This window comes from Arachis hypogaea, chromosome 11 (genome assembly GCF_003086295.3).
Source record: "Arachis hypogaea cultivar Tifrunner chromosome 11, arahy.Tifrunner.gnm2.J5K5, whole genome shotgun sequence".
NCBI classification, from domain to species: Eukaryota; Viridiplantae; Streptophyta; class Magnoliopsida; order Fabales; family Fabaceae; genus Arachis; species Arachis hypogaea.
In genome coordinates this window covers 131,763,853-131,788,817 of record NC_092046.1, presented here as the reverse complement: position 1 = coordinate 131,788,817, position 24,965 = coordinate 131,763,853, and the positions used below count along the sequence as shown (strand labels likewise).

General features: G+C 39.1%; 4 protein-coding genes across 5 annotated transcripts; 2 read left to right on the top strand and 2 right to left on the bottom strand.

Annotated features, from left to right (window-relative positions):
• The first annotated feature begins 292 nt into the window (after positions 1–292).
• LOC112722646 (H/ACA ribonucleoprotein complex subunit 2-like protein) lies at positions 293–1,412 on the top strand. Its single transcript, XM_025773752.3, has 4 exons — positions 293–444; positions 662–731; positions 905–1,010; positions 1,137–1,412. The coding sequence occupies exons 1-4, from the start codon at positions 309–311 to the stop codon at positions 1,296–1,298; spliced, it is 474 nt and encodes a 157-aa protein (XP_025629537.1). The 5' UTR covers positions 293–308; the 3' UTR covers positions 1,299–1,412.
• Positions 1,413–1,736: 324 nt separating this feature from the next.
• Positions 1,737–9,108, bottom strand: LOC112722643 (inorganic pyrophosphatase TTM1). Of its 2 annotated transcripts, none has more exons than XM_025773747.3 (12): positions 8,618–9,108; positions 6,419–6,790; positions 5,133–5,247; positions 4,830–5,025; positions 4,585–4,698; positions 4,323–4,496; positions 3,727–3,921; positions 3,502–3,624; positions 3,320–3,432; positions 3,042–3,165; positions 2,402–2,668; positions 1,737–2,135 (listed from the first exon to the last, which is right to left on the bottom strand). In XM_025773747.3, the coding sequence occupies exons 2-12, from the start codon at positions 6,759–6,761 to the stop codon at positions 1,917–1,919; spliced, it is 1,983 nt and encodes a 660-aa protein (XP_025629532.1). In that variant the 5' UTR covers positions 6,762–6,790; positions 8,618–9,108; the 3' UTR covers positions 1,737–1,916. The 2 variants fall into 2 exon arrangements, with proteins under 2 accessions (XP_025629532.1, XP_025629533.1); XM_025773748.3 differs by having other exon boundaries at positions 3,332–3,432.
• On the bottom strand, positions 8,517–15,469 carry LOC140176207 (uncharacterized). The gene is made up of 13 exons (XM_072206121.1): positions 15,404–15,469; positions 14,711–14,818; positions 14,246–14,553; positions 13,816–14,139; positions 13,212–13,405; positions 12,629–13,096; positions 11,932–12,072; positions 11,397–11,705; positions 10,984–11,310; positions 10,814–10,902; positions 10,587–10,707; positions 10,163–10,524; positions 8,517–8,786 (listed from the first exon to the last, which is right to left on the bottom strand). Exons 1-13 carry the CDS (start codon positions 15,467–15,469, stop codon positions 8,517–8,519), a joined length of 3,087 nt encoding a protein of 1,028 aa, XP_072062222.1.
• Positions 15,470–23,439: 7,970 nt separating this feature from the next.
• Positions 23,440–24,653, top strand: LOC140176206 (uncharacterized). The gene is made up of 4 exons (XM_072206120.1): positions 23,440–23,498; positions 23,569–23,661; positions 24,092–24,343; positions 24,440–24,653. The coding sequence occupies exons 1-4, from the start codon at positions 23,440–23,442 to the stop codon at positions 24,651–24,653; spliced, it is 618 nt and encodes a 205-aa protein (XP_072062221.1).
• The last annotated feature ends 312 nt before the right edge of the window (positions 24,654–24,965 follow it).

Sequence of the window (24,965 nt, the reverse complement as noted above, 5' to 3'; positions counted from 1 at the left end):
AGGAGGGAGAGGCGATGAGGCGCAACTTACGGGTAGTTTCGGCCTTTCAGGAAGTGATTTTTTTTTTTTTGGGGGTCTTAGGGAGCGATTTGAATTTCTGGTGTTGTTTTCGAGCGTGGGTCTTTCGGTGCGGGTCGGTCATATTCGGCCCATACCCAGACCAAAAATAAAAGTTGGTCATGGTTACGCGCCAGGCGCGTGTTGTTTTGGTGTCAAACCCTAATTAAACCCTGACCTAGGAGGTTCTTTCTCTTTCACCTTCACTTCCACCATCGTCTTCGCGGCAGAGAGAGAGAGAGAGAGAGAGAATGGGGAGTGACAGCGAAGCAGAGAAGTCGGCGCATAAGGAGAAGGAGAGGAAGAAGATGCTTGCACTTGCTCCTATTGCGAAGCCCCTTGCTGGCAAGAAGCTCTGCAAGCGAACCTTGAAGCTTGTTCGTAAGGGTATCGCTATGCTATTCTTAATGCTTTGTTGTGGTTCTTCTTTGATGCTGCTCTCTAAAATTTTTGCCCTTAGTAGGAAAAAATTAACATTTTTTTAGCTTCTACCGTATGTATCACATCTCCTGTTATTTAAATGATGGAGAATGTGTGCTGTAAATTTTTTTCTGTTGTTGGAATCTGCAATGTAATGAAGATGCTGTTGGTTGATTGGTTTCAGCTGCTGAACATAAGTGCTTGAAGAGAGGAGTAAAGGAAGTTGTCAAAAGCATAAGGCGTGGTCATAAAGGGTAAGTTTGTTAGTATTACATTATTACATGAACTTCCTCTTTTTCACAAAAGGAAGATAAAAAAACTCATACTCAATGGGGTTATGTGAATTCTGGTTTTTATTTTGTGGTTTTTCATTGAGCAAAAGGAATGTGGTTTGCCTAATTTTGGTGTGTTTGTTCTGTGAGTGCAGAGTGTGTGTTATAGCTGGGAACATATCACCCATTGATGTGATCACTCACGTTCCTATCTTGTGTGAAGAGGCTGACATTCCCTATGTTTATGTCCCCTCCAAAGAAGTATGTACCTTACCAATACTTTTGTTTTTATGTCTTTTAGATTATATTGTTGTTGTTATTGGAATTATTACAACTATAGGAAGAAAAGAACTGTTGTTCAAAGATGCTGTGTTCATGAATGTTCAGGATCTTGCAAGTGCTGGAGCAACAAAGAGGCCTACTTGCTGTGTGTTGGTGATGACCAAGCCTGCAAAGGGAGAACTGGAGAAAGGGGAGCAAGAGAAACTGAAGTCAGATTATGATCAAGTTGTAACTGAAATTAATGAGATTGCAGCTTCACTTTTTTGAAATCAGTAATACATGTATTTATGCCCGCTGTACCAGTTGGCGGTTGGGTTAACGTTATCAGTAGTGTACCTTTTGCAATCAATTTATTTGGCGTCGTTTTTCTAGATGGGTTAATATCTGTGTGGATTGTAGATTCTACTTGCCACTATTTTTCCTTTTTATTTAGTTTGCTTTCTTTTTGCTTCTTTCAATGGATCAACTGAAACCATGGTTATCGCCATTGAATTTGGTAAGGTATTTGGTTCATTAAAACATCTTTTCACTGAAATTACTTAAAAAATTTTCATTAGCAAACCGGGAACGATACATTCATATGGAATGAGCAATGAATTCTTGTACTTCTTGCTCACTCAGCAAACTTGGTAAGATCAAATGGGAAGTGTAAAGCCCATTAAGATGAAGTTTAATACTTGACTCCACAAAAAAAAAGTTGATGAATTATTTTAAGAACAAATATATTGACAAACAAAATATACCACCATCATTCCCATTGTCGTTACACATAGATGGTTGTGTTTACTGTATACAGACACATTTGGCATATACTTATTACTTATTAGGCTTCCTTCTCAACGTGTCAAGTAATGGGGAAAAATTACATATTTACGTATATCTGTATTATTTTTGGGATGTGAAACCCCTGAACAAGAAGACACCAACAGCACCAATGGCCAAAGTCAGAACCAGGGGGATGGCAATGGTTTCCACTTCGTGCATTCTGTTTGTCTGGTCTGTCCTTCCCTGTCGCGACCTTTCTCCGCAGTATTCGTGCAACAGAGTACTTAGAGAGTCTAGTTGATGTATAATTTGCCGCTGTCCTCGTGCAACAAGCAAAACCTATTAAACATTAAACGACAATAGAACAGTGTTTTATTGCTTCAAGTTGATGTTTTCAGCATAGCAGTTAGCGAAATGTTAAACCATGTCACTATGACTTAAAATCTAAACATCATCACGCCCATATATCCTATTATCCAACTCATAATTCCCTTTCTATAAGCATTTTAAATAGACCAATATCATGCTCAAGAGATTATATAATGTTCTCATCTAGGTCTCATATGAACTGCCATACGAATTTGTAAGGGTATATAGTGATCTACCTCTTCCATCAGGGGAGCATCCCTGGCTAATTGGGAAGATGATGAAGAATGAGGCAGCAATGATCTTGTCAATGAACCATTTCCCAATCCAGTTACAAAAAGAGAAGTGTGACCTGAGCCATTGCAGGCTTCAGCAGGCAAGGCTATGTTCTGTTGACTGGCTTTTCTGGATGCAAACTTTGAATTTAGCTCCTCAATACGATTCGTGAACTCATCCATTCTTTCAGTTAATGTGGATATTTGTTCAGAAAGCTGAGTGATGACTCCCTGAACAACTCAAAAGCAAATATCAGCATATGACTCATTGATGTGGATAAAGAAAAATAGTCAAGAAACGATAATAACATTAACAACCAAGTCTCATTACACCAAGTTCGGTTAGTTATACAAAGCAAACAACACCATTTTCCTAGTGTAATTTTGTCCACATGGATAGGAAAGTAAGAAACAGAAAAATAAGCCTTACTAATGATGGATTCCAGCTATTATATTTCTTTGCAACTTATCACAGAAAAAGGAAAATAAAAATAAACTTGATTAATTTCCCACGAAGTTCAATACAGTTTGCTATGCATACCATCTAAGGTTCATTGCCATTATGTAGTACAATTGCATGTCATTCGATATAAATATATCTTACTTGGTTGGCAACTGGCGCAGGTGATTCAAGAGCTCTCCCATCAAATCTTCTGTTATTTATAGCTAGTCTAGTCAACTTAGATAGATGCTTCTCTCTCTGAGTTGAAAATGAGTGAGAAATACCACTACAGAAGACAAACATGAGAAAAACATCACAAGGCCATACTTCAACTTTATTTCAGTAGGATTTATAGATTCTTATGATAAACAAGGAAAACAAGTAGAGGATATATCAGTATTCTCTTCATGGCAACAAAAATATATAAAGAAATTAAGCACCGATTCAGATACTTCATTCTCCTATCAGCAGAAGCTCGAGAAAGGGCTTCTTTAGGGCTTGAAACCATATCATCATCAATGCTGAGCTTTGTCTTAAGATCCTCTGGCAGTGCCTGCACTTTGGATAAATCAGTATACAAATATAGCTCGGGGGGAAACAAAATGTAGCAGAAGAATCATACCATTACATCATTAACAAGCTTTTCTAGCTGAATTTGTTCTATGTAAGTGCGAGGAACATATGAACCATCCAATCCCAGTTTCTCTGCAACAAGTTTAACATAGTTTCTATCTTTCCCTTGAACCTTCAAAACAAAATAAAATGAAACAACTATCAGAGTTGCCGACAAGAAAGTAGACAAAAACATGAGAACAGGTGTGAACATTTGTACAATATCTTGTTATACCTGAACATATAGGCGGTTAACTTGTTCGAGCCAATCAGTTTTTACAGTCACCTTATCATCGGAAAAGACATGGCTGCTTCGTTTTAGTATAGCTGCAATTGTGTAACCCAATGCCATCAACCCTCCTAGAAGGCGCACACTGACCTCAAATGTTATTCTGGGTGATATTATGAATGGAATATCTGTGACCCATTCCTGAAAAGAAGAAATGTCTATTAATAATAAAGGATATTCCTAACAGCGGGATCAAAGAAAACTACTTATCTTAAATCTGAAGGCCAAATATTATCAAGGAAGCATTGCATTGCCAAATTAGTTTAAAAGAAAATAAAGTATACCTTCTTCAACATTGTCTCAACAATAATATAAGTATATAGAGTTTAATTTTGATGTACTGACAAAGAGTAAATAGATTTGCAGTGTCATCTAATAAGATTCGTGTGTTTATATGACTTTAAGTAATAAGTTTGAAAATTAGTTATTTTAACTAATGTGGCAATACACGATTGGTTGTATGTGTCTTACATAGTGCATGAAAATTAAATTTAAGTTTATAAATACAAGAATCCAAAAGGTTAAGTTTTCGATCACCAAACCTCAAACATGAGATTATACTTCCCATCGCGGTTTCTCATCCTCAGGTATGATTGACATGCTTCAGGGTCTTCCCCTGGGGGTAGAAGATATATGTCATATGTTTCCTCTCTCGTCTCAGTATGCTCAGCAGCAATAACTGACTTGATTTGATCCTCTGTCACAGCTTTTAGTGACTAAAGAAGTATTTTAAAAAATCAGGAATCGTCAACAAGACGCTTGCAAACAAAAACACCGGACTATGATAATATGGCATAGTTTCACCTTCAATATGTAGGTGGGATTCTGGAATCCAGAGAACGGATTAAACTTGTTAATAATTTTTATATGTGCCGTTTGAAGATCAGGCTCAATAAAAGCTTTATACATAGGATATACCTACAATAAAAAATGAATTAAAAAAAAAGAAAAGTAAAGATCAAAGCAGATACCTCTTACTTCACAATCATGTTTTACAAAATACAATTAGAAAGAAAATAAAAATATCTAACATGGGATCAGTGTAAAACCGTTTCAGAGATTTGATGAATGATTTCTTCAGGCTCTTGACCAGCACGTTGAATGTCACGCAGCACACGCTTGACAAGGTCAAAGTGAACTCCCCCAGTGACCGAAACTCGAAGATCAAGCAATGGTCGTAATTTTTCACTTAAGGCATAAATGCCTTCTATGATGACAATGCGGGAACTAGGGACTTCAACAGTCCTGTAAGCAAAATATAACAAATGCAATCAACAAAGATATTAGTAGTATGATGAAAATACATTTGATTTAAAATATTCTATCGAAGAGGACATTCAAAGGTACACAACCTGTAACCTACGCGAGAACTAGTCTTGAAATCATATATTGGAACCTGTACTGCCTTCCCTTCTTTAAGACCCATTATATTTTCAAGCAAGGTATCATAATCCGTCAAACGAGGGTCTGTTTCAAAATATCATGACATTAGAAATATGGGTCATATGGCATCCCCTCCTAATTCTTGCTTATTAACTACAATAATAAACAAGTAAAAAGTATTTTAAGGCAAAAAGAAATGAGTATAGCATATGTAGATACTAAGGGAAACTCATGCATTGCATATACATATAGACATGCTTGTTACTCTGATTAACTGATTTTTTCCTAGGATATGTAAATGTATAGGTTATGGCATATAGATCATCCAATATTGGGTTCTGCAGAAAAAAAATGATATCGAGGGCTTCTTATTGTGGATCACACTTAATTTAACTAACTTGATTACATTATCAACTAATCATTAACTAACTAATTTAATCAATTAGTTAATTAAGGGTTTGTTTGGATGAGCTTCTAAGAAAAGATTTTTTTTCAAAAGATCTTGTAGAAAAGTAAAAATAATTTTATGTTTGGATATCTCATGCAAAAAGATCTTTTTTATTTATCAATTATGTTTGGGTATAACCATATAAGAGTACTTTTTTGTTTATTTATTACGTGAAAAACATCTTTTCTTTAAAGCAAAAAGATTTAAAAAAAAAAATATAAATTGTAGCTTCTCAAAAGAAATATTTTTTTTCTAGTGCTTTTATTTTTACTACTAGAAATTTACCAAACACGCGAAAAAATAAAAAAAAAATCTTTTTTCATTGAAAAAAGATCATTTTTTATCAACTTAATGGCGCCCAAACAAGCCCTAACTTGATCCACAATACTTCTACACCTATCTAAGGGCAGTGGCTTTAGGATTATCTTCTCGAACGCACGAAAGGGATGGCTATGGAGAGTGTGGATGCTACGCTAGATAACAAAATGCTACTTTTAGCTAATAACCAAATAGCTTGAGATCAATCCGTGGAAAACTAATAAAAACTTGCCTTTCTGGACAAGGGGAATTCAGAAAAGAAATTCATTGTGATCATTCGAGTCTTGCGTTTAGAATTTAAATATTACAAAAGGACAGAAAAAAATGATAACCTTATGCCCACTATGCAGTTATGCAAAAACCATGAAGGGAAAAGAAGTAATTCTTCTTTATAGTTTATGTTCAATCTTAATTTTATTCTCTTATTATGTTCACAATCAAAATTGTAGGAATAAATTATACACAACAACGACAACAGAGAGACCTTACCATCAAAATTGCCATCTATGATTCGACTAGAATCGTTATAATTGTCCATTGTGATGACGGCTAAGCTTGGCATAAAATTGTTGACCTTCTCAGTGAAAACAGTTTTGCCTGCTCCAGAGGGACCTGCAAGTCCTACTAATATGATCCCATCATTCTTTTGAGCCAACAACTGGCATGCACGAATCACGATGAAAAATCCTTTCTCAAACGACAAGGAATCCTGGATTGGAACAATTTCATAGCGATCACAATCCTTTCTTTTAACCAGTTGAACTTGGTCCCGTAGTAGGCCATAACGCCTCGTACGAGGCGAATCAGCACCAGAAGTTGGGTCTTGGGCCATTAAGGAACCAAGGATGTTCACTCCATATGCTGCAGAAAATGGAAGAGAGCAATGAAAAACTCAATGGCAGAGACCGAAAAAAACAGGGACAAATTATGACTTGAAACTGCAAATTCCTATGGAATCAAGGGGTCACATTATCATATATAAAAGATATATTGTAGAAACAAAATATAATTTAATTCCGCAGTGAATTTACAAAATCACCAGATGTGTCAACCACAAATTAATATTGCATTCAAATGGATGTTAACAAATCCAACTCATAATTATAGGTTATATTCTTGGTAGCCACTCAAATACAAGTTAACCACAATTTCATGCTACAGTATCAGTAAAAAGGACTAAAAGAGTTGACTCCTGCATCATAGCAAAACAACTAGTTGAAGGGAACAACTACTACCATCACACTGTTAATAACAGTAATGAATGTTCATATCCACTTTTTGATATCATCCTATTCAATTCATAAATACACGAATTCTAACGTGAGTAATTTGTTCCACAACACGTGGAAAGAAAGCACAAAACAGAAAACTCTAAATTTTCAGAAATGGAATATATTGGGACATGGTTACAAGTATCAACTAAATCTGCTGCTGTAGTAGCAGCATGTACTTTTTCCTTCGATAAAACTTTTTACACCATTTCATTGCAGAATCACAGTCACAAACAACAGGGGAGGACAACCCATCAACTTATAAGAGAATTGAATCTAGTTCCTGCTAATTGAAAATTTCTATCATATCATATCATAATTTCATAACATTCCACACACCATGTAAAAGAGAATGAACCGCAAAAATGCACGCATAAACGAAATAGTAATAACTGAAGATCATAAACACTTTCCTGGTCCAAAATTCCGAATCCCTACAAAGAAAATAATCATAAGTTCATAACAACAATTTATTTGGGGAGGGTAGCCAAAAACACACACACACACTAGATTAATTGACCTGAATCAAAGGACTCATGAAGTCATAGTTATAAGAATCAAACCAGTAATTGACCCGGTCGATCACTGGTTCAACCGGTGGTCACTGATTCACCCGGTTGACTCGGTCATAATTAAATAAAAATGTAAAATTATAAAGTTAAAATTAAAATCAAAAGTTAAAACTTAAAATGCATGTCTTCACAAACATATTAATAACAATCAAGTATTAATTTTTAGACATAACTAATGATGCAAAAAGAGATAATCAACTAGTTACTAGTACAAAATACTTTCTCAATTTAAATGAATAAGAGAGACCAAAAGATAACACAATCAGTAAATCAAATCCATGGGGTGATCTCAAAGTCTACATCTATATCTTCATAGGACAAATTTGAAGCTTGACCAACATTTCTTTCATTTTGATTTGTATCTATATTTACATTTGTGTATTTTTCACAAAACTATACCAAGAATAATTCATACTAGCAACTGAGTTGTGATGAAGACATTTTAAAAATTCTAGGAAAAAAAAAGCAAACAGAGAACATGGGAACAACAATTTAACTGAACAATTTTGTTCTGAGTTGCAGAGAGCATGAGCCTCATTTTCAACAACAAATTCAACTATGATAGTTTTCAGTAACAAAAGATTTAGCTCAAAAGATGATTTACAGATTTACAGCAACAAAAAATTTAGCTAAGTGATTATTTCAGCAAGACAACTACAGATTCAAGCTTCAGTGATGATAATCAATAACAAATTTAACTCAGTGATGATTTTCAGCCACAAAAAAATTAGTTCAGTGATATTATCAGCAACAAATACAACTTTCAGCAACAAAATCAAGGTGCACAGATGAATTACAGCAACAAGATTGAGCATGAAAGAACAGGGTAATTTGTTGGAACTCACGAAATCGGGACCAGCTGCTGACGGCGAGGCTCGAAGCAAGAAGACGACAACGACGACCGGCCCCGGGACGTGCTGCTTCTTCCGCCACCGGTGATGAGCGCAGGGAAGGCGCGCGACTGAGTGCGAGACGGTGACGAGACAAAGAGCGACTACGACTACCAACCCGGACCTGCAGCTTATGCAAAGTGCAAAGTTCGAATTCGAACCTTTGAAAAAGTGGAAAATTCGGAGAGATTGAACGGTGCTGTGCTGTGCAGAGTGGAAGATCCTTTGATTTTTGTTTTGCTGTAAAAATTTCAGGCACCTGTCGGATTCTGCGATTTTCTTTTTCTTTTTTTTTTTCTTTTCTTCAATTTTTCAGAGAGAATTAAAAAAGGACACGTGGAAAGAAGTTATGGGTTAATACAAAACATCCGAAGGACACGAGGTCAGAGGAGTCTTCCTGATCCTGATCGTCCCGACCAATTCAACAATGCCTTAATAATGTACTTAAGCTTTTACTTTTGATTTTTTTTTTGTGTGTATTAGGGGTGCACATGGGCCGGGTGAAGCCGGGTTTGATGTGACCCAGACCCGACCCGAAATATACACCGGGTCTATTTATTAGACCCGAACCCGACCCTAGACCCGATGAAACCAATACACTTTCGGGCCACAATTATACCGGGTGAAAATCGGGTGAAAACCGGGCCGTTAACATTACATTAATTTGATACCTTCTTGTAAGCTAGCATGTAAAAATATCCAAATTTTTAAGACTCCAACCATTAGTTAACATGGTAAAATTCACTTAGAAAAATATAACAAGAACCAACCCTTCTTCAAAATTAAAGCATAACCACAATCAATATTAATATTGTCTAATAATACCAAATATTTAAATCAATATAAATAACACAATCTTATGTATTAGTCTAAAGTCTTATGCATTCTAAACATAAAACATTAACTTATAGTCTTATAATGACTAATAACACAAAATATTAAGGTTTACAATACTTAAATTCCACATAAGAATAGTCATGATCTATCACTAATAACACAAAATATTAATTGTGTATGATGATCGGGCCACCGGGCCGACTTCGGGTGACCCGAGCTATGGCCCGGACCCGACCCAAAATAATGACCGGGTCTATTTTTGAGACCCGTACCCGACCCTAAACCCGATAAAATCACACCAAATTAGTCTCTAAAGTGTTCGGGACCGGGCCGGGCCGGGTCTGTGCACCCCTAGTGTGTATCAAAAGTAAATAATAGAATTTGTGTTCTTTCTCTTGCGAGTTGAGAGTACTAAGCTTATTTAAGCTACTTACTAACTGTAAAATAAGTGGAACTAGTTTTAAGACCGTGCCAAGCACGGGACATTAAAGAAATGGTTACCGAGAAGATGACGAAAGAGCCACACGACAAATATATCGTTCAAGACAGAATGTTAGGTAGTAAGCTAGTAAAAAATTTTTTATAGACAACATTAATAGTATGATTTGAAATTGTGCTGTTAGATCCAACAGATAATATCTTTAGTCCAGAATGCATACTGACTCGAGAGAGTGCAATATAAAGTTGACCATGAGTAAAAACAGGTCTTGGAAGATACACGCCAACAGTTGACAGTGTTTGTCCTTGGGACTTGTTTATGGTCATCGCAAAGCAAAGCGCAACCGGAAATTGTTGTCGAGTAAACCTGATCGGTAATGTCTCATTATTAGGGAACATGTTCATCCTGAAAATAAAGACAACCTCACCAGTATTACGACCTGCTAATATGATGCACTCAATGACGTGGTCGCCAAGACGTCTAACCTGGATTCGCGTACCGTTGCATAGTCCATTGGATTGGTCAATATTGCGAAGAAGCATCATAGGAACACCAATTTTAAGAACTAACCGGTGTTGGGGAATTCCTGAACAATTCAACGCATTCAATACTCCGTGCTCATTGTGTATAATTCAGATTCCAGGTGACCATCTTCATTAATTAGTGCATCAGAGCTCAAGTAAACTCTCTCGTTGCCATGGATCAAAGACATCACATGATTGTTTACTTCAGTTACAACATCAAGTGTTGGTGCTAATATACTCCTGCTCTTAAAATAATCCACACTAGAAGAATGGAGTAAAATGTCACAACACCAAATCATGCAGACATGGAGACTCAATATCCTGCAGCAAGTTGTCGGGTATTCTAATTACCGATTCGCCATCGGTGTTGTCTCCGAGTAACCCGTCGCCAATTTGAAGCAGCCATTCAGCAAATTCCTCTAACTGTACACCGTGGATATCTCACAAACCATGGCCCAGCCTCATGTTTTCAGTTAACTGCAACACTTGGCAACATTGCCACAGGTTCGAAGTATTAATACACGAATGAACAATCTCCTCCCGGAAACCACGCGGAATCACAGGCAATATTTGACGGAAATCACCTCCCAGAACAACAAATTTTCCACCAAATGGAGCATCAGGATTATATCCATTATCAAAACGAAGAACATCTTTAAGGCACTTGTCAAGCGCTTCAAAGCAAAATTTATTTAACATAGGTGCCTCATCCCATATAATTAATTTTGCAGATGAAATAAGACGCGCGAGGGGTGTGCCTTGCCTTATATTACAAATAGAGTCCTGGTTAACATTGAGTGGAACATTAAAGCGTGAATGAGCAGTGCACCCGTTAGGCAACAACAGCGCTGCAATGCCACTGGATGCCATGTTGAGAACATATCACCCTTCGACCTTATTGAAGCAGACAGTGCATTCCATAGAAAAGTCTTACCAGTTCCACCATATCCACAAACAAAGAAAAAACCACCAGCGCCACGACTAACTGCATTTGCTATTGTGTGGAACGCAACGCACTGGTCTCGATTCAACCGGGAAACCAAATCAACGGAAATACTTGCCAACTCTGTCCTGTCGAAATTGAGCTCATCAAAGAAGACTATGTCGGAAGGTTCAGTCGAATCAACAGAATCAAGAAACGGCATGTCAGTAAATTCTTTTAGGCTCCTACCATTCAGCTGCAAAAGTTTTTCAATTTTGGCAAGCGTGGTGGACTTCATCTCATCAACGGAACACTGGAGACCTTAAATCAAAATGGAAGATAGTTACATCAAAAACAAATTCGCCACAATGATAAAGGGAAAAAAATAAATGCACAACACACTACAAGAGGAGGAAAAAGGGTAGTTTTTAAATTGTTTGGTCTGATTTTTTGGCGACACAGTAACATTATAGGGAAAAAAATCTACAAAGTTTACCCAAGTTATGTCTTCTAGAAAGCATCGAGTTGTCTACACAATGTTGCCAACATTGCTCCCACACCATGTCCGGGCGGACCATGTTGTTTGACATCAAAAGCATTGCAAACAGCCTTCTGATATAATTCGGTGAAGCCCCCACACTGGCTTCATTAAGTGCATCGATAAATTCCCTATCGTCCTGTAACAACCCTAGCACATAACAGGTGTCTTTGAATGTATCGTACACAATGCCACCAACAGAATGAACATCAGCAAATGTCTAGCACCCTTTTTGATAGTTCAATAACAAACGAAGATAGTACTCCTCTCCATGCGAGTGAGGAACATGTGTGAGACGACCAATCACATTCCCTTGCTTCCATGGTCTCTACATATGCCCCTGCTTGTCCCAGACAAAAAATGATGGCATCTCCGCGTAGCTCAGTGTACGGGCCAGATCAAAATCCTTGTTAGCCTTAAACCAGCCAATAAACATACTATCCTTTGAGACCGCAGCCTCGATTACATTCTCAATAAGCTAATGATCTTCGTACAAAACATTCTATTCATTCGGCAGGTGGAATGGAAGGCAGATGACGTTAGGCTCTTTGAACTGAATCTCAAACCCGAATAGCCGCTAGGATGCCTCACAAGTAGATATATATAAGCAATCATAGTAGTTTTGGATTTTATCCACAGTGACGACAGTCGACAGAATCAACTGAATCATGTGATCCGAAAAACGAAACTGTGACACGGTCATTACCTTTGTGGACGTACTTGAACAAATACTTAATAGCAGACGTTTGGTAAGTATACTCGACATTTATGTGACATCCATACTTAAGAAGCAATGTTGCATTGTACGGGACAATAAACCGATTGTCGAGGTCAACATTCCTCTTGCTTGTTGAACGACCATTATCCGACCATTTATACTTGGGAAAACCTGCACTGTCTATGGCGGTTTTCTCACGAAATGGCATTGGATAAAACTTAGAACACTTCCCATTAACCATACACGGGCTACTCGTGTTTAAAACCCCACAGGGTCCATGAACCATGAACTTTTGGACCAACCTGTACAGCTTAGGTTGGGTGTGTTCGTCGGGTATCTTTGCCGAGATATGATGGTTAATATCATCGGATGATCTAGGCTTCTCGTCTGGCTGAACAAATAATAAAATGTGACAATGGAGAAGACCACGCTTCTGGAATTCAATTGTGTACACAACTAAAATAAAGAAAATGGAAAAAAGAAAAGAATATGTTAGGGGACAAATAACCACTGATGGAAAAAGGACTAATCTGTTAGCGTGAACTTGAAGATACTGAATGAAAAATCTTACTTCCTTTAGGCTTTCCGAATATGGACCCATCCTTTAAGTCTTTTAGCAAGGCTTCTAACTTGATCTTGAAAACCCTTGATATGATATCAGGCCTGTCACTTGGCTTTAATGAATAGTTCGCAACGCAATCTTTAATCTCGTTCCAATCTGGGTTACATGTGATAGTAATGAAATAGCTAGGGTAACCGGCATACCTACAAATAGCAAATGCATCTTTGCAATTGTTGTACATGTACCGGGGACCATCAACAAAGGACGATGGCAGGATAACTCGTTTGCCAGTTCTAGCAGCTTATGTCTCACCACGAATTAGACACTCATGTAGGCCCTGCAGTTGATGGGAGCGAAACTTGCTCTAGTGGAACCTATGATATTGTAATCTTTCAGCTTCTACCAGAGTATAACTATCAACCAAAAATTGTTGGAACAAACGTCTTGATTTGAGAAGAACTTGCGACTCATGCGCTCTCATTTGGATTTGAAAAGACAGAAACTCCCTCATGCTAATTGTTCTCGCTTATGTAAATGTTGCTTAGATCTTTCATCGGATATTAAGATATCACTCCGAAAAGCATCTTATCCGTACGGAAAAAGCAAGGGGTACTGTAATGCAAGGTACTGGGAATGATTAACATCAATGCGTTTCAACTGATTTGAACGCGTCTGAAGTACAATGTCCCTCGCAAGGTTATCTGTATCAAAATCACCTACAATAAGAGCAGCAACTTCAGACGCTGATGGTAGATTATATCTCCTACCATCAGTATTCCTCTTCTTAATAAGATGAAGCTGTAGCGGAGTGGTTGAATCTTCAGCGAACCTTTGCCTAGCATATTGAAAAGACTTAGCAAGAGAATTGTGGGAATCAAGCATGCTGCTGAGGTCGGCCACAATGGTCTGATCTATAGATTTGTGTTGATAAGACAGGCTACATTAAACCAAAAATAAAATACATCAAGATAAATGAAGGTCACACCGGAATCATATAATACACATATTAAAATATCAACAGACGATAAGTACAACCAACTCACCCAATTGCGTCAATCCTATTCTGGACTTTAATTTCCGTATCATAAAAATAGAGCTGAGCAAACTTGAGCTTGCTAGACTGCTGTGGCATCAAACTTCCAATTGAATGGTAATTTTGGCCACTAATAACAAACATGGGGGGAGCGGGACCCTTGTTTAGTGTGTACTGAATCTTCCCAGCCATAGATGTGAACAAAAACATACCATTAAAGGCCCTGATATGTTTCTGATAATGCAAAGTTCGTTCATCATCACCATCCAACAACACCCCCAACAATGGAGGCGGAACGGGCAACAAAGGGAGAGTGACCTTTCCACTCATACAACAAATAGCAAATAATATAGTGTTATTGGCCCCACAAAAAACACATCTTTGCGTGGGCAGCCCAGTTGACCAAACATCTAGTGAACAAATGAAATAAAGCAAATTCAAGTTATGCAGGTGTGGAAGAATAGGTCAAAATAACGATAAACTCATAATCATAGTCATTGAGAATAACACCTGGTTCAGTAGAAGATGCAACAGAAGCTTCAACTTGGACGTCGCTTGCCTCAGCCAGATAAAAATTTGAAAACTGGGACAAAGGGGAATAGCCAACCAGACTGCGTATTTGATGAGAACTAGTTATCAATTGTCGGAGCAAAATTCGAAACAATTAAACGATTGAGTTAGCGGGCGGAACAATCCGGTGCAAGAGCCATGTTCAACTGTGGCTGCGGTTTAGGCTCGGCAAAAGGTCCCATACTAATGATGAAAAAAACCGCACCAGCTTATGCAGGAAAATTGTTAATTGCAGCATAATTCCACGCTCCAGAGTTTCAAGAAAAATGGCAAATTCAGGCATTACTTACGTGGTACGTGTTATGGAAGGCTTTTGTTTGTCACCAAACCTAGGTACGTTCCATGGTGAGGAACCTGCAAGGAAAAACAGGGTGTTATCCGCTGAGGGACAAGCCAATACCGTGGTATGGGGCAGGATTTAAAAAAGGAACAAAATGTAAAAAATGAAATAGAGCAGCACGAGTGATCACAACAACTAAGCAATACCAGCGGTGAGTATCGCACGTGGGGGGAATATTGTTAAGTTCCGCGGATAGCCAATTAGCCAAAGAATAAATTAGAAAAGAGATCCAACTTCGAATGACAAAGTAAAGCTAACCTTGGACTGCGACAACAGTGGCGAGTGATTTTTAGAGCACACCGATAGCGGTTTGGGAGGACTCATACGTCTATTTGTTAGTATCAGTTGCAACAATAGAAAATTGCAGTTGAAAGTTTATAAATCATGCATAAACAAACCAGGAGACCAGCAAGCTCAGGGTCACACAAAATTGCCAACAAAAGTTCACATGTTTCCCCACGGAGGAAAGAGTTGATCATGCCCAAAATGAAAAAGTCTAATGAAAAAATCACAACGAGCATCAAGCGAATTATGCAGTGGATAACGACTAACAAACCATTCTCGGGGCCGGATGGAGTCATCAACACGTTGACCTGGCGCCTCTTATGACCCAGCAAATTCATCCGCCGTTGCTGTGCGAGCTTAGCTTGGTGTTCCATGGAACCCAGGCAGCCAAACCGTTTGGCAAAGGGGTAGGTGTGTGAAATAATTTTGTTACAGGCGTTCAAACTGATTTTAGACTATTGCAAAATTGGACACATCTCGGCAAGACAGCAAAGGCTACACGCAGCGATAAAAGTCAACAAAGAATGGGAAGAAGGGAGAAGACCGAAAGATCTGCATCAGAAATGAGGTCAAACTTGGACTATGAAAGACACATGTGCTTAGCCGCTTGGTTAGTCTTTGACCATTAAGGAAAAGAAACCACTTTACAAAGGGAAAGGATCAATTTGGCATCCCGTGACTGAAACAAATTGAAAATACAATGAACTCAAGACATAGTCAACCGATCACCTCAAAGTGACCAAAAGAAAGAGAGGAGGAAGTTAGCTGATAGGGAAAAATTGTAATTATAGAATGATAGTTACACTTATTTGTAACATTAAAAGGAGTACTGGAACACGGAAACATGAGTCCAAGTAAGCACTAGTTCGGTATGACTACTCACCACATAGCTGCTATATCTAAGGGAAGCAAATAATGAAAAACGAATGTTTAGTGAGTTCTGGTATACAAACAAATGTGCCACAGGAAAGAATTAGAGTGGTTTTTTTAGAGAATAGAAGTAATGCATTGTGTTTTAACTTAATCTGCAAAACGAGCCGTGCAACTTATTATGCAGGCTCAAAAGGAATAGTGTGAAATATGCATTGTTCATATAAAAGAGGTGATAAGAATATTTTAGCTTTATCTCAACATAAGGGAAAATCTCTTTGGTTAAAATATCATATTTTAATATTTTAAGAATGATTGTTCGATATAAGATATTAATTTGTATCCAAACTAATTTTCTCTACCTCCTAGAATATGACAATCAACTGTTGGGCAAGAATTTGGAGTGCTGAAGCATGCAAACATCTTTCATGCGTGTAGGTAAATGGAATTTTTCATTGATCTTTTGTGCTTAATTACAATTTATTAGCACCACCATAAATTGGTAACAAACTGACTTGAAATCGAAATCCTAGCAGAAGGCAAGACATAAATAAACAACAGAAGAATAAAACCCACTACTGATAAGGTATAAGATAGCCTTGCTTATAAATAAGACTTTTTTATCTTTAAATTAGTGAAAAATTAAAACCGCTGGGTCTATTTTATCCCACCTAAGTATCTACAAATCTTGACAATACTCTAACGTGGAAGCATACAATCTACACACACAATATAGGAAAAAATGGGCTTTCTATTTAAAGATAAATCTGCTAGCACTATTGGAAAAATATAAGTACTTATAAATATGGTGTGTCTTCACAAAGTAAGAAGGATGGCACAAATCAGATTGCGACGTGTGCGTTTGAATCACATGAGGCTAATGCAAATTGAATAGTTCAATTAATGTGACATTATTGTCGGATGGCAGTCTGTTTAAGGAAATATATATATATATATATATATATATATATATATATATATATGCAGTAGCAATGAAAGGCAAAACTTATTGTCGTACGCAACTCTATCATGCGTTATGCTGGTTGGTTATTGATTGGGTATGACTAATGTTCATGATGTTTTGAAGGATGGAAAAAGAAACCTATGCATCCAACTAATTTGCATTAAGCCTCGAGGAACACATTGCAAGAAACCGCTTGGTGATAAATCCATCATTATGCACAAAACAGCTACATTAGTGTGGGAAAGTGTGGGGTGCAACTGAAATGGCTTGTCGTTCATGCTGTGATGACGAAACTCCAGAAAACCAAACACTATCAATAGTTATTAGGAAATAATTAACAAAGAAAGTATGGAAATGAGCACACTATTTCGTACACAGGTCCCATGCTTCATATAGAGCTCCACTAATCAGGTAATGGAACGTGGTTACCGCATAACTAATCTCCAAAAAAATGAGCTTAACCTCCAATAGCACCCCAGTTGAAAGAAAACCCCCCATGCCATAAGAAAGCAACGTGAATAAGCAAATCCAACCCATAAAATTCCATGTTTAACGGCATACACTCATCTGGTTGCAATGATTGGAGAACACACAAACAGAAAAAAAAGAAGGAAAGGGAGGAAAAATGAAACCCTTGTTCCTATTCACATCAATCTTCCTTTGATCATAACTTTTGATCCGGAGCTCCGATCGACGCACTGTTTGCAGCCACGCGACCAAAGCGTCGAGCTCTACAAAACCCATATAATCAATCTTGAGGTAAGCCACATTTTTTCCTTCGATTACCAGCCCTTGATTTCGAATTTATTGGGCAAAAATGTTGAAATTTGTGAGCTCCTTGTGTTATAGGATCAAATTAGCTTAAAGGAAAGGCTTGTTCTAGCTTCCTTGGTCCTTGGATAAGGTGAGATTCTCAACTCTAAGCTAAAGACTTAGAATTTTGTGATTTAGTGATTGAGTTAATGTGTTTGGGTGTGATATTGTGGCTTAGGCATTGTATATTAATGTGTTTTGGAGCTTGATTGGTGGTTTTGGAAAGCTTTGGTATGAAGCCCAAGCTTAGAAATCTGTTGGTGGAATTTGGGAGACCTTGGAAGTTGAATTTGAAAGTGTTCCGGGTGGAACGGGAATCGGCCAATGTATGGTTTCGGTTTCCTGTATCTAAAATGTAATGTGGTTGTGAAAACATAGGCTGGTTGTCCCAGGATAAGATTTTTGGAACTATAGATGTGGTTGATAAATGATATATGTTGCGTGGTTATGTGTGTATTTATTGGATTATAAAATGTTGATGTAATTGTGGGGTGATTTGGATTAGGATTGGATATATGAATTACGATGATAATGGTGGGCAAGCATGTGATGTTGTATGTGATGTGCAATAATGTGTTTAATTGATGACTATGTTGAGGCTCTTGTTGGTGAGCATGAGTTGAAGGGTGATATTGAAATATGTATGTATATATGGTAATTAATGGATTGAACATTTGTTTGGAACTTGAATTATGAAATGTTGATTATGATTTTGAGATTTGGTTAAATATGTTGAAATTGGTGGATTGAGGTTTAAATAAGGACTTGGAAATGATTGATGTTGGGATGGTTGAGTTTTGGTTGAGTTTGAATGAAATTTGAAGTATATGTTTTGAAATTTGGGAGTTTATGAGTTTTGGTAAAAATGGAACTTTGATGAATTTCAACGGATCATATCTTAAGCTATTGTTTTCGGAATTTGATGATATTTATATCAATTGAAAGAGGATTTTATAAGCTTTAAAATGGTTTAAATTTGGTAGAAATTTGAAATTTGTGGAAGGAGATATGATCGTTGGAAGTTCGGGCCAAAAATTTGAATTCTGCAACTTCTGCAGAATTTGTGATTTTTGATTTGTGTGCGCACGCACAGCCCTGTGCACATGCACACCCCGCGGGAATTCGGACCTGTGCGCACGCACAGCCTTGTGCGTACGCACACGCGGGGGCAGGGCTGCTGATAGGAGGGATAGCACGCGTTGTGCGCACACACAACCAACGAAGGATTGCGAGCTGTGCGTCCGCACAGGCCTGTGCGCACGCACACGTTGGGAATGACATGCGGTTGGAGGCACTAGCACACCTTGTGCACGCACTCTACCCTGGAGATTTTGCTTTCTGTGCGTATGCACGCGACCCAGTTCTTTTCTAAAACTATTGTTTTCAAGTCTTTCACATTCCCAACAAGCTTGTCACCTTCCGAGATGTTGTTTCACACTTATAAACCCTGAATTTCATCCCCTAAATCTTAAATTGATGTAAATGCCTAGTGAATGAGAGTAAGCTAGGGAAGAGGGTAACTTGTGGAGGAAGAAGGGGGATGTTATGTTGAGTATGATGAATTATGATGATATGAGTTGTTGACGAAGATGGTGGAGTGCTGTATATGATATGGGCCGAATGGCTGAGTGTGATATGAGGTGAAAGGCTGAGTTTGATGTGAGCCGAATGGCTGTGTGTGATGATCGTTTATGAATGTGAATGAATTATGAAATTAAGCCGGATGGATGAGATGAATGTTGATTTATGGCTGAGGATAAATGTATATGTAAATTCATGATGGGATATAAAAAATGAATAATGAATGGAAAGGTTGGGTGTGAGTACGCTTGTAATGCTTCTCTCTGGTTGTAAGGGTGATAGGGCACCGATACCCTCTAATGGTAAATGAGCGACAGGGCGCAGATACCCCCTAATGGTAAATTGGCGACAGGGTGCAGATACCCTCTAATGGTAAATTGGTGACAGGGCACAGATACCCTCTAACGGTGACAGGGCACGTAATCCCTCTAATGGTATTAATGCGCACCAGAGAGACGGCGTCCGGGTTAGCTACCGGACGTGTCGGGTTGGCTAGATAACCGACAGATGAGACTCATCAGCCACTAGGACAGGCATGCATCATATGCATTATGTGTGATTTATCTGGATTGCCTAATTGACTGCATCATTACTTGCTAATTGCATGATTGACTTATTTGCCTCCTACTTGTGCATCTCTTATTTGATATACTTGTGTTTGCTTGTCAATTGTTGTTAGTGGTTGGGAGGTTTGCAGGATTTGGAATGGGGATTTGTAGTTAGAATGAAGACCTTTAGTTAGTTACCTGTTTTTTATTCTTATGGTCTAGACTTATTTATATGCTTTGATTATAATCTGGAAGTTCTAGGATTGCCTTCCACTTTCCCAGGATATTACATGTTATATATTTGGGCACTGTTACCATGCTGAGAACCTCCGGTTTTCACCCATGCAGATTTTGTGGTTTTTAGATGCAGGACGTGAGGCTCATTGCTGAGGCATGCTGGAGACTTCCTTTTGGCGGAGATCCTTAGTATCTTGGGGTTTTATTTTGATTATGTATACTTGTTTAGATACCATATTCTTCACTGTATATATACATTTTGTATTTGCTCTTCTTAGAGGTTATTTTGGAGAAACATGTTTTGTATTTTGTCTTTTGGGTTATTTTGGGCAATTCCTTTATATATGTACATATACTTATATGCTCGGACCGGTTATCTTCGCAAGTCGGGTCCCGAGTTTTGCTATACGTATCTTGGCACTCTTGTATATCTCTTAGCGTCAACTTGTCCTCTATCTGTTAATTTACGTTACCGATCGGAGTGTTGCGCATTTTGAATTATCGGTTTTAATTTATCCCTTTTTCTTCAAAGGCTCCTAGTTATGAACATCTTTGCAATACTATACGTACTAAATTTTATTTTTAGAGGTCGTAATACCTCGCCACCTCTGTTTTATGACTTAAGCATAAGACTCTGTGTGGTAGGGTGTTACATTATGGTATCAGAGCAGTTCGTTCCTATAGAGCCTGAGGGACGGATTGACTATGCTTCTGTGCATTCTCTGTGTCTGTGTTTTTGTGCTATTAGGATATCTGACTGATATAACTGGCACAAACATTCATGAGCATACATTTGGGACTTTGAGCACTAGACTTCTGATATTGAGACTAATCAACTTGATATCACTTGTTTGGTGTGTATAGGAACCAGATGGCGCCTCGTGGACGTGGTCGAGGCCATGGGAGAGGATGAACCGGCACTCATGAGCCGAAAACCAATCCGAATGATCCGGTGAACTTCATGGCTGCATTGCAAAACATGGTTGCTGCTATGTAGGCCACTGTTGAGGCACTCGGACAGCAGATGAGCAACAATAATCATAATGAGGAAATAGCGAAAACGGGACTCAAGGCCCAATGACCTTGGCGACTTTCTTAAAGGTCAATCCACCGAAGTTCAAGGGGACTACTAATCCAACTGAGGCCAACACTTGGTATTAAGCTATGGAGCGAGCACTGCAAGCACAGCTGGTGCCTGAAGAGCAGTGCGTCGAGTTTGCTACTTATCTGCTCGCTGGGGAAGTATCACATTGGTGGCAGGGAACCCGACGTCTCATACAGCAGGGCGATGATCCTATCACCTGGGATGCCTTCTAGGTGGAATTCTACAAGAAGTACTTTCCAAATTCCGCCCAGACGGCCAAGGAACTAGAGTTACTACAGCTGAATTAGGGAACTATGTCTGTATCTGAGTATACGGATAAGTTTGAGGAGTTGTTCAGATTCTCCCACATGTGTCAAGGGGCTCCAGGAGACTTCGAGGAGTGGAAGTACATCAAGTATGAGAGAGGATTTCGGAGTGACATTCTGAGATCCATTGGACCGATGGAGATTAGGGTCTTTTTCGAACTTGTGAACAAGAGCTGTGTCGCTGAAGAATGTGTGAGGAAGGCTGCTGAGGCGGAGTATGACTGCCGGGAATCCCACCGCAGGGAGCATAACCAAGGATCCACAACAAGAGGACAAGAGTTTAAGAGAAGAGGATACCCACAGCATTATCCCCAAGGACGGAATAACCTTGCGACGAATGAGGGTTTACAAGGAAAAGGTAAGGAAAAACAGACAGTGGCTGCTTCAGATGTTTTGAGCTTTCAGAGATATGGACGTCATCTCCCAAATAGGCCGTGTCGTTATGGTTCGGGTTTGTGTTACAATTGCAGAAAGTTAGGGCATTTGGTCAGAGATTGCTTATACAGGAGGGACCGAGGTACTGCCGGATCCGATCTTCAGAGTTGAGGTAATAAGAAAAATGATAACTTAATTCTTTGCTACGTTAGACAATATTGGAGATTGGTATTCGCTCATAACACATGGTCAAATAATTATTATCTATTCTAGACGACCCTAAGTTATTTTAATAGAAGGTTTGGCTAGCATAGATGGATGGGTAGGTCCTTAATAAAAGACGATCAGAGTGATGCAGCGAAGGTGAGAGACTCCGGAGGTGAGACGCTACAAGGATCGGTAAAATGCGAGTGACTATTGACTAGGTGGAGAAGGGAACCACTCACGCGGACTCATGGAGCGAACGATATTTTCAAGGATGAAGTGAAGTCTCTTGGCCAAGTAGTGAGTAAATAGGGGGTAGCTGTAGATCCTTCTAAGGTGGAGGCAGTGATGGGTTGGGGATGACCGACCTTAGTTACTGAGATAAGGAGTTTCTGGACTTAGCTGGCTATTATCGGAGATTTATCAAAGGGTTATCGTAGATAGCTTTTCCATTGACAAAATTAACCCGCAAGGACACGCCGTTTGTTTGGACTTCTGAATGTGAGGAGAGCTTCCAAGCATTAAAGCAAAAGTTGGCTACCGCGCCTGTGTTGGTGCTACCCGAGCCGAATGAACCGTTTGAGGTGTATTGTGATGCCTCACTAAAGGGTCTGGGGTGCGTGTTAATGCAACACCGGAATGTGGTGGTGTATGCCTCACAGCAGTTGAGACCGCACGAAGTTAATTACCCAATGCACGACCCAGAACTTGCTGAGGTTGAGTTTGCAATTGAGTTGGTGCCGGGAATAGGGCCAATCTCGATTGCCCCTTATAGAATGTCGCCTTTGGAAATGGACGAGCTCCCGAAGGCTCATCAAAACGATGACGTGTTACCGAAGGTGTTGCCAGCTATTGAACAAGGAAAGTAGTGGAAAGTGTCAGAGGATCAAGATGGGCTATAGAGATTTAAGGGTAGGATCATTGTGCCGGATGTTGGGACTCTGCAGCAGGATATTCTAAAGGAAGTGCACAAAAGTGGATTTTCTATTCACCCTGGGAGTACTAAGATGTATAATAATCTAAAGGCTATGTTCTGGTGGCCGAGTATGAAGAATGATGTGGCAGAGTATGTCTCGGAGTGTTTAACTTATCAAAAGGTGAAGATTGAACATTAGAGACCTTCTGGGACGTTGCAGCCCTTGGAGATTCCGCAATGGAAGTGGGAGAGCATTGCGATGGATTTTGTATTGGGACTACCGAGAACTAGGACCAGATTCGATGCTGCCTGGGTAATGGTGGACCGGCTGACAAAGTCGGCTCACTTTTTACCCATTCGGATGTACTATACTCTTGAGGAGTTAGCGCGCTTGTATATCAAGGAGATTGTGAGACTTCATGGTGTGCCTACGACTATAATTTCTGACAGAGATCCCCGTTTTACTTCGATTTTCTGGGGTGCATTTCAGAGAGATTTTGGAACTCGTTGAGTTTAAGTACAGCTTACCATCCTCAAACAGATGGACAATTTGAGAGAACAATTCAAACCCTAGAAGATATGTAGAGGGCTTGTGTTCTGGATCAGCTGGCGAGCTGGGATCGGTATATGCCGCTAGTGGAGTTTGCGTACAATAATGGCTACCATGCGAGCATTGGAATGGCTCCGTATGTGGCTCTGTATGGGAGGAAATGCCAATCTCCGCTATGTTGGTATGAAGACAGGGAGAAAAGTCTGTTAGGGCCGGAATTGATAGCTGAGACTACCGAACAAGTTAAGAAAATCAGAGATAGGATGCTCACTGCTCAAAGCCGTCAGAAGAGTTACGCCGATCAGAGGCGGAAGCCCTTAGAGTTTGAGAAAGGAGACCATGCTTTCCTCGAGGTTACTCCGACAATAGGAGTAGGTAGAGCGATTAAGACAAAAAAGCTGAATCCCCGATACATCGGTCCGTTTCAGATTCTTGAGAGGGTTGGGTCGGTGGCGTATCGGATGGCTCTACCGCCTCACCTTTCGAACCTGCACGACGTGTTTCACGTGTTGCAGCTTTAGAAGTATACTCCTAATGCTAGTCATGTGCTAGAACCGGAATCGGTCCAGTTAAAGGAAGATTTGACTCTGCCGGTGACTCCGGTCAGGGTTGATGACACGAGTATTAAGAAGTTACGCGGAAAAGAGGTTTCGTTAGTGAAAGTGACATGGAGTCGAGTCGGTTTTGAGGAACACACTTGGAAGCTTGAGTCAGAGATGCGAGCAGACTACCCGCACTTATTCTCTGGTAATTGAAATCGAATTTTGTGGGCAAAATTCCTAATTAGGTGGGTAGAATGTAAAATCCGGTTAATTAGTGGATAATTAACCCATAAATTAAAATAGATTCTAGAAAGTGAGAAATGAGATTTTTATGGTTTAATTTGATAGAAAAATTAAAAACGAGAATTTTGACACTAATTTTAAAGAAATCGGCTCAAGATTGGGCCAAACGGACCAAACCGGGCCAACCGGACCCAAATTGGGCCCAAGGGCCCAACCAAGCCTCATTTATTAAAGAGAGTTCAGCACTTTCTCCCTTAAACAAACACACACACGCTGAAATTA

What these genes read in the sequence shown, in the direction of transcription:
- LOC140176206 (XM_072206120.1), top strand. Translation starts at nt 23,440, where the DNA reads ATGTATAATAATCTAAAGGCTATGTTCTGGTGGCCGAGTATGAAGAAT. An exon ending in ATGAAGAATGATGTGGCAGA is followed by an intron (nt 23,499 to 23,568) that starts GTATGTCTCGGA and finishes GGGACGTTGCAG; the next exon opens with CCCTTGGAGATTCCGCAATG. An exon ending in CCAGATTCGATGCTGCCTGG is followed by an intron (nt 23,662 to 24,091) that starts GTAATGGTGGAC and finishes GTATGAAGACAG; the next exon opens with GGAGAAAAGTCTGTTAGGGC.
- LOC112722643 (XM_025773747.3), bottom strand. Translation starts at nt 6,761, where the DNA reads ATGGCCCAAGACCCAACTTCTGGTGCTGATTCGCCTCGTACGAGGCGT. An exon ending in TTCATCAAATCTCTGAAACG is followed by an intron (nt 4,699 to 4,829) that starts GTTTTACACTGA and finishes TTTTTATTGTAG; the next exon opens with GTATATCCTATGTATAAAGC. An exon ending in ATGCTCCCCTGATGGAAGAG is followed by an intron (nt 2,136 to 2,401) that starts GTAGATCACTAT and finishes AATGTTTAATAG; the next exon opens with GTTTTGCTTGTTGCACGAGG.
- LOC140176207 (XM_072206121.1), bottom strand. Translation starts at nt 15,469, where the DNA reads ATGAGTCCTCCCAAACCGCTATCGGTGTGCTCTAAAAATCACTCGCCA. An exon ending in TCCCAGTACCTTGCATTACA is followed by an intron (nt 13,406 to 13,815) that starts GTACCCCTTGCT and finishes TGCTATTTGTAG; the next exon opens with GTATGCCGGTTACCCTAGCT. An exon ending in GTTCAAGTACGTCCACAAAG is followed by an intron (nt 12,073 to 12,628) that starts GTAATGACCGTG and finishes GTTATGTGCTAG; the next exon opens with GGTTGTTACAGGACGATAGG.
- LOC112722646 (XM_025773752.3), top strand. Translation starts at nt 309, where the DNA reads ATGGGGAGTGACAGCGAAGCAGAGAAGTCGGCGCATAAGGAGAAGGAG. An exon ending in ATAAGGCGTGGTCATAAAGG is followed by an intron (nt 732 to 904) that starts GTAAGTTTGTTA and finishes CTGTGAGTGCAG; the next exon opens with AGTGTGTGTTATAGCTGGGA. An exon ending in TTTATGTCCCCTCCAAAGAA is followed by an intron (nt 1,011 to 1,136) that starts GTATGTACCTTA and finishes ATGAATGTTCAG; the next exon opens with GATCTTGCAAGTGCTGGAGC.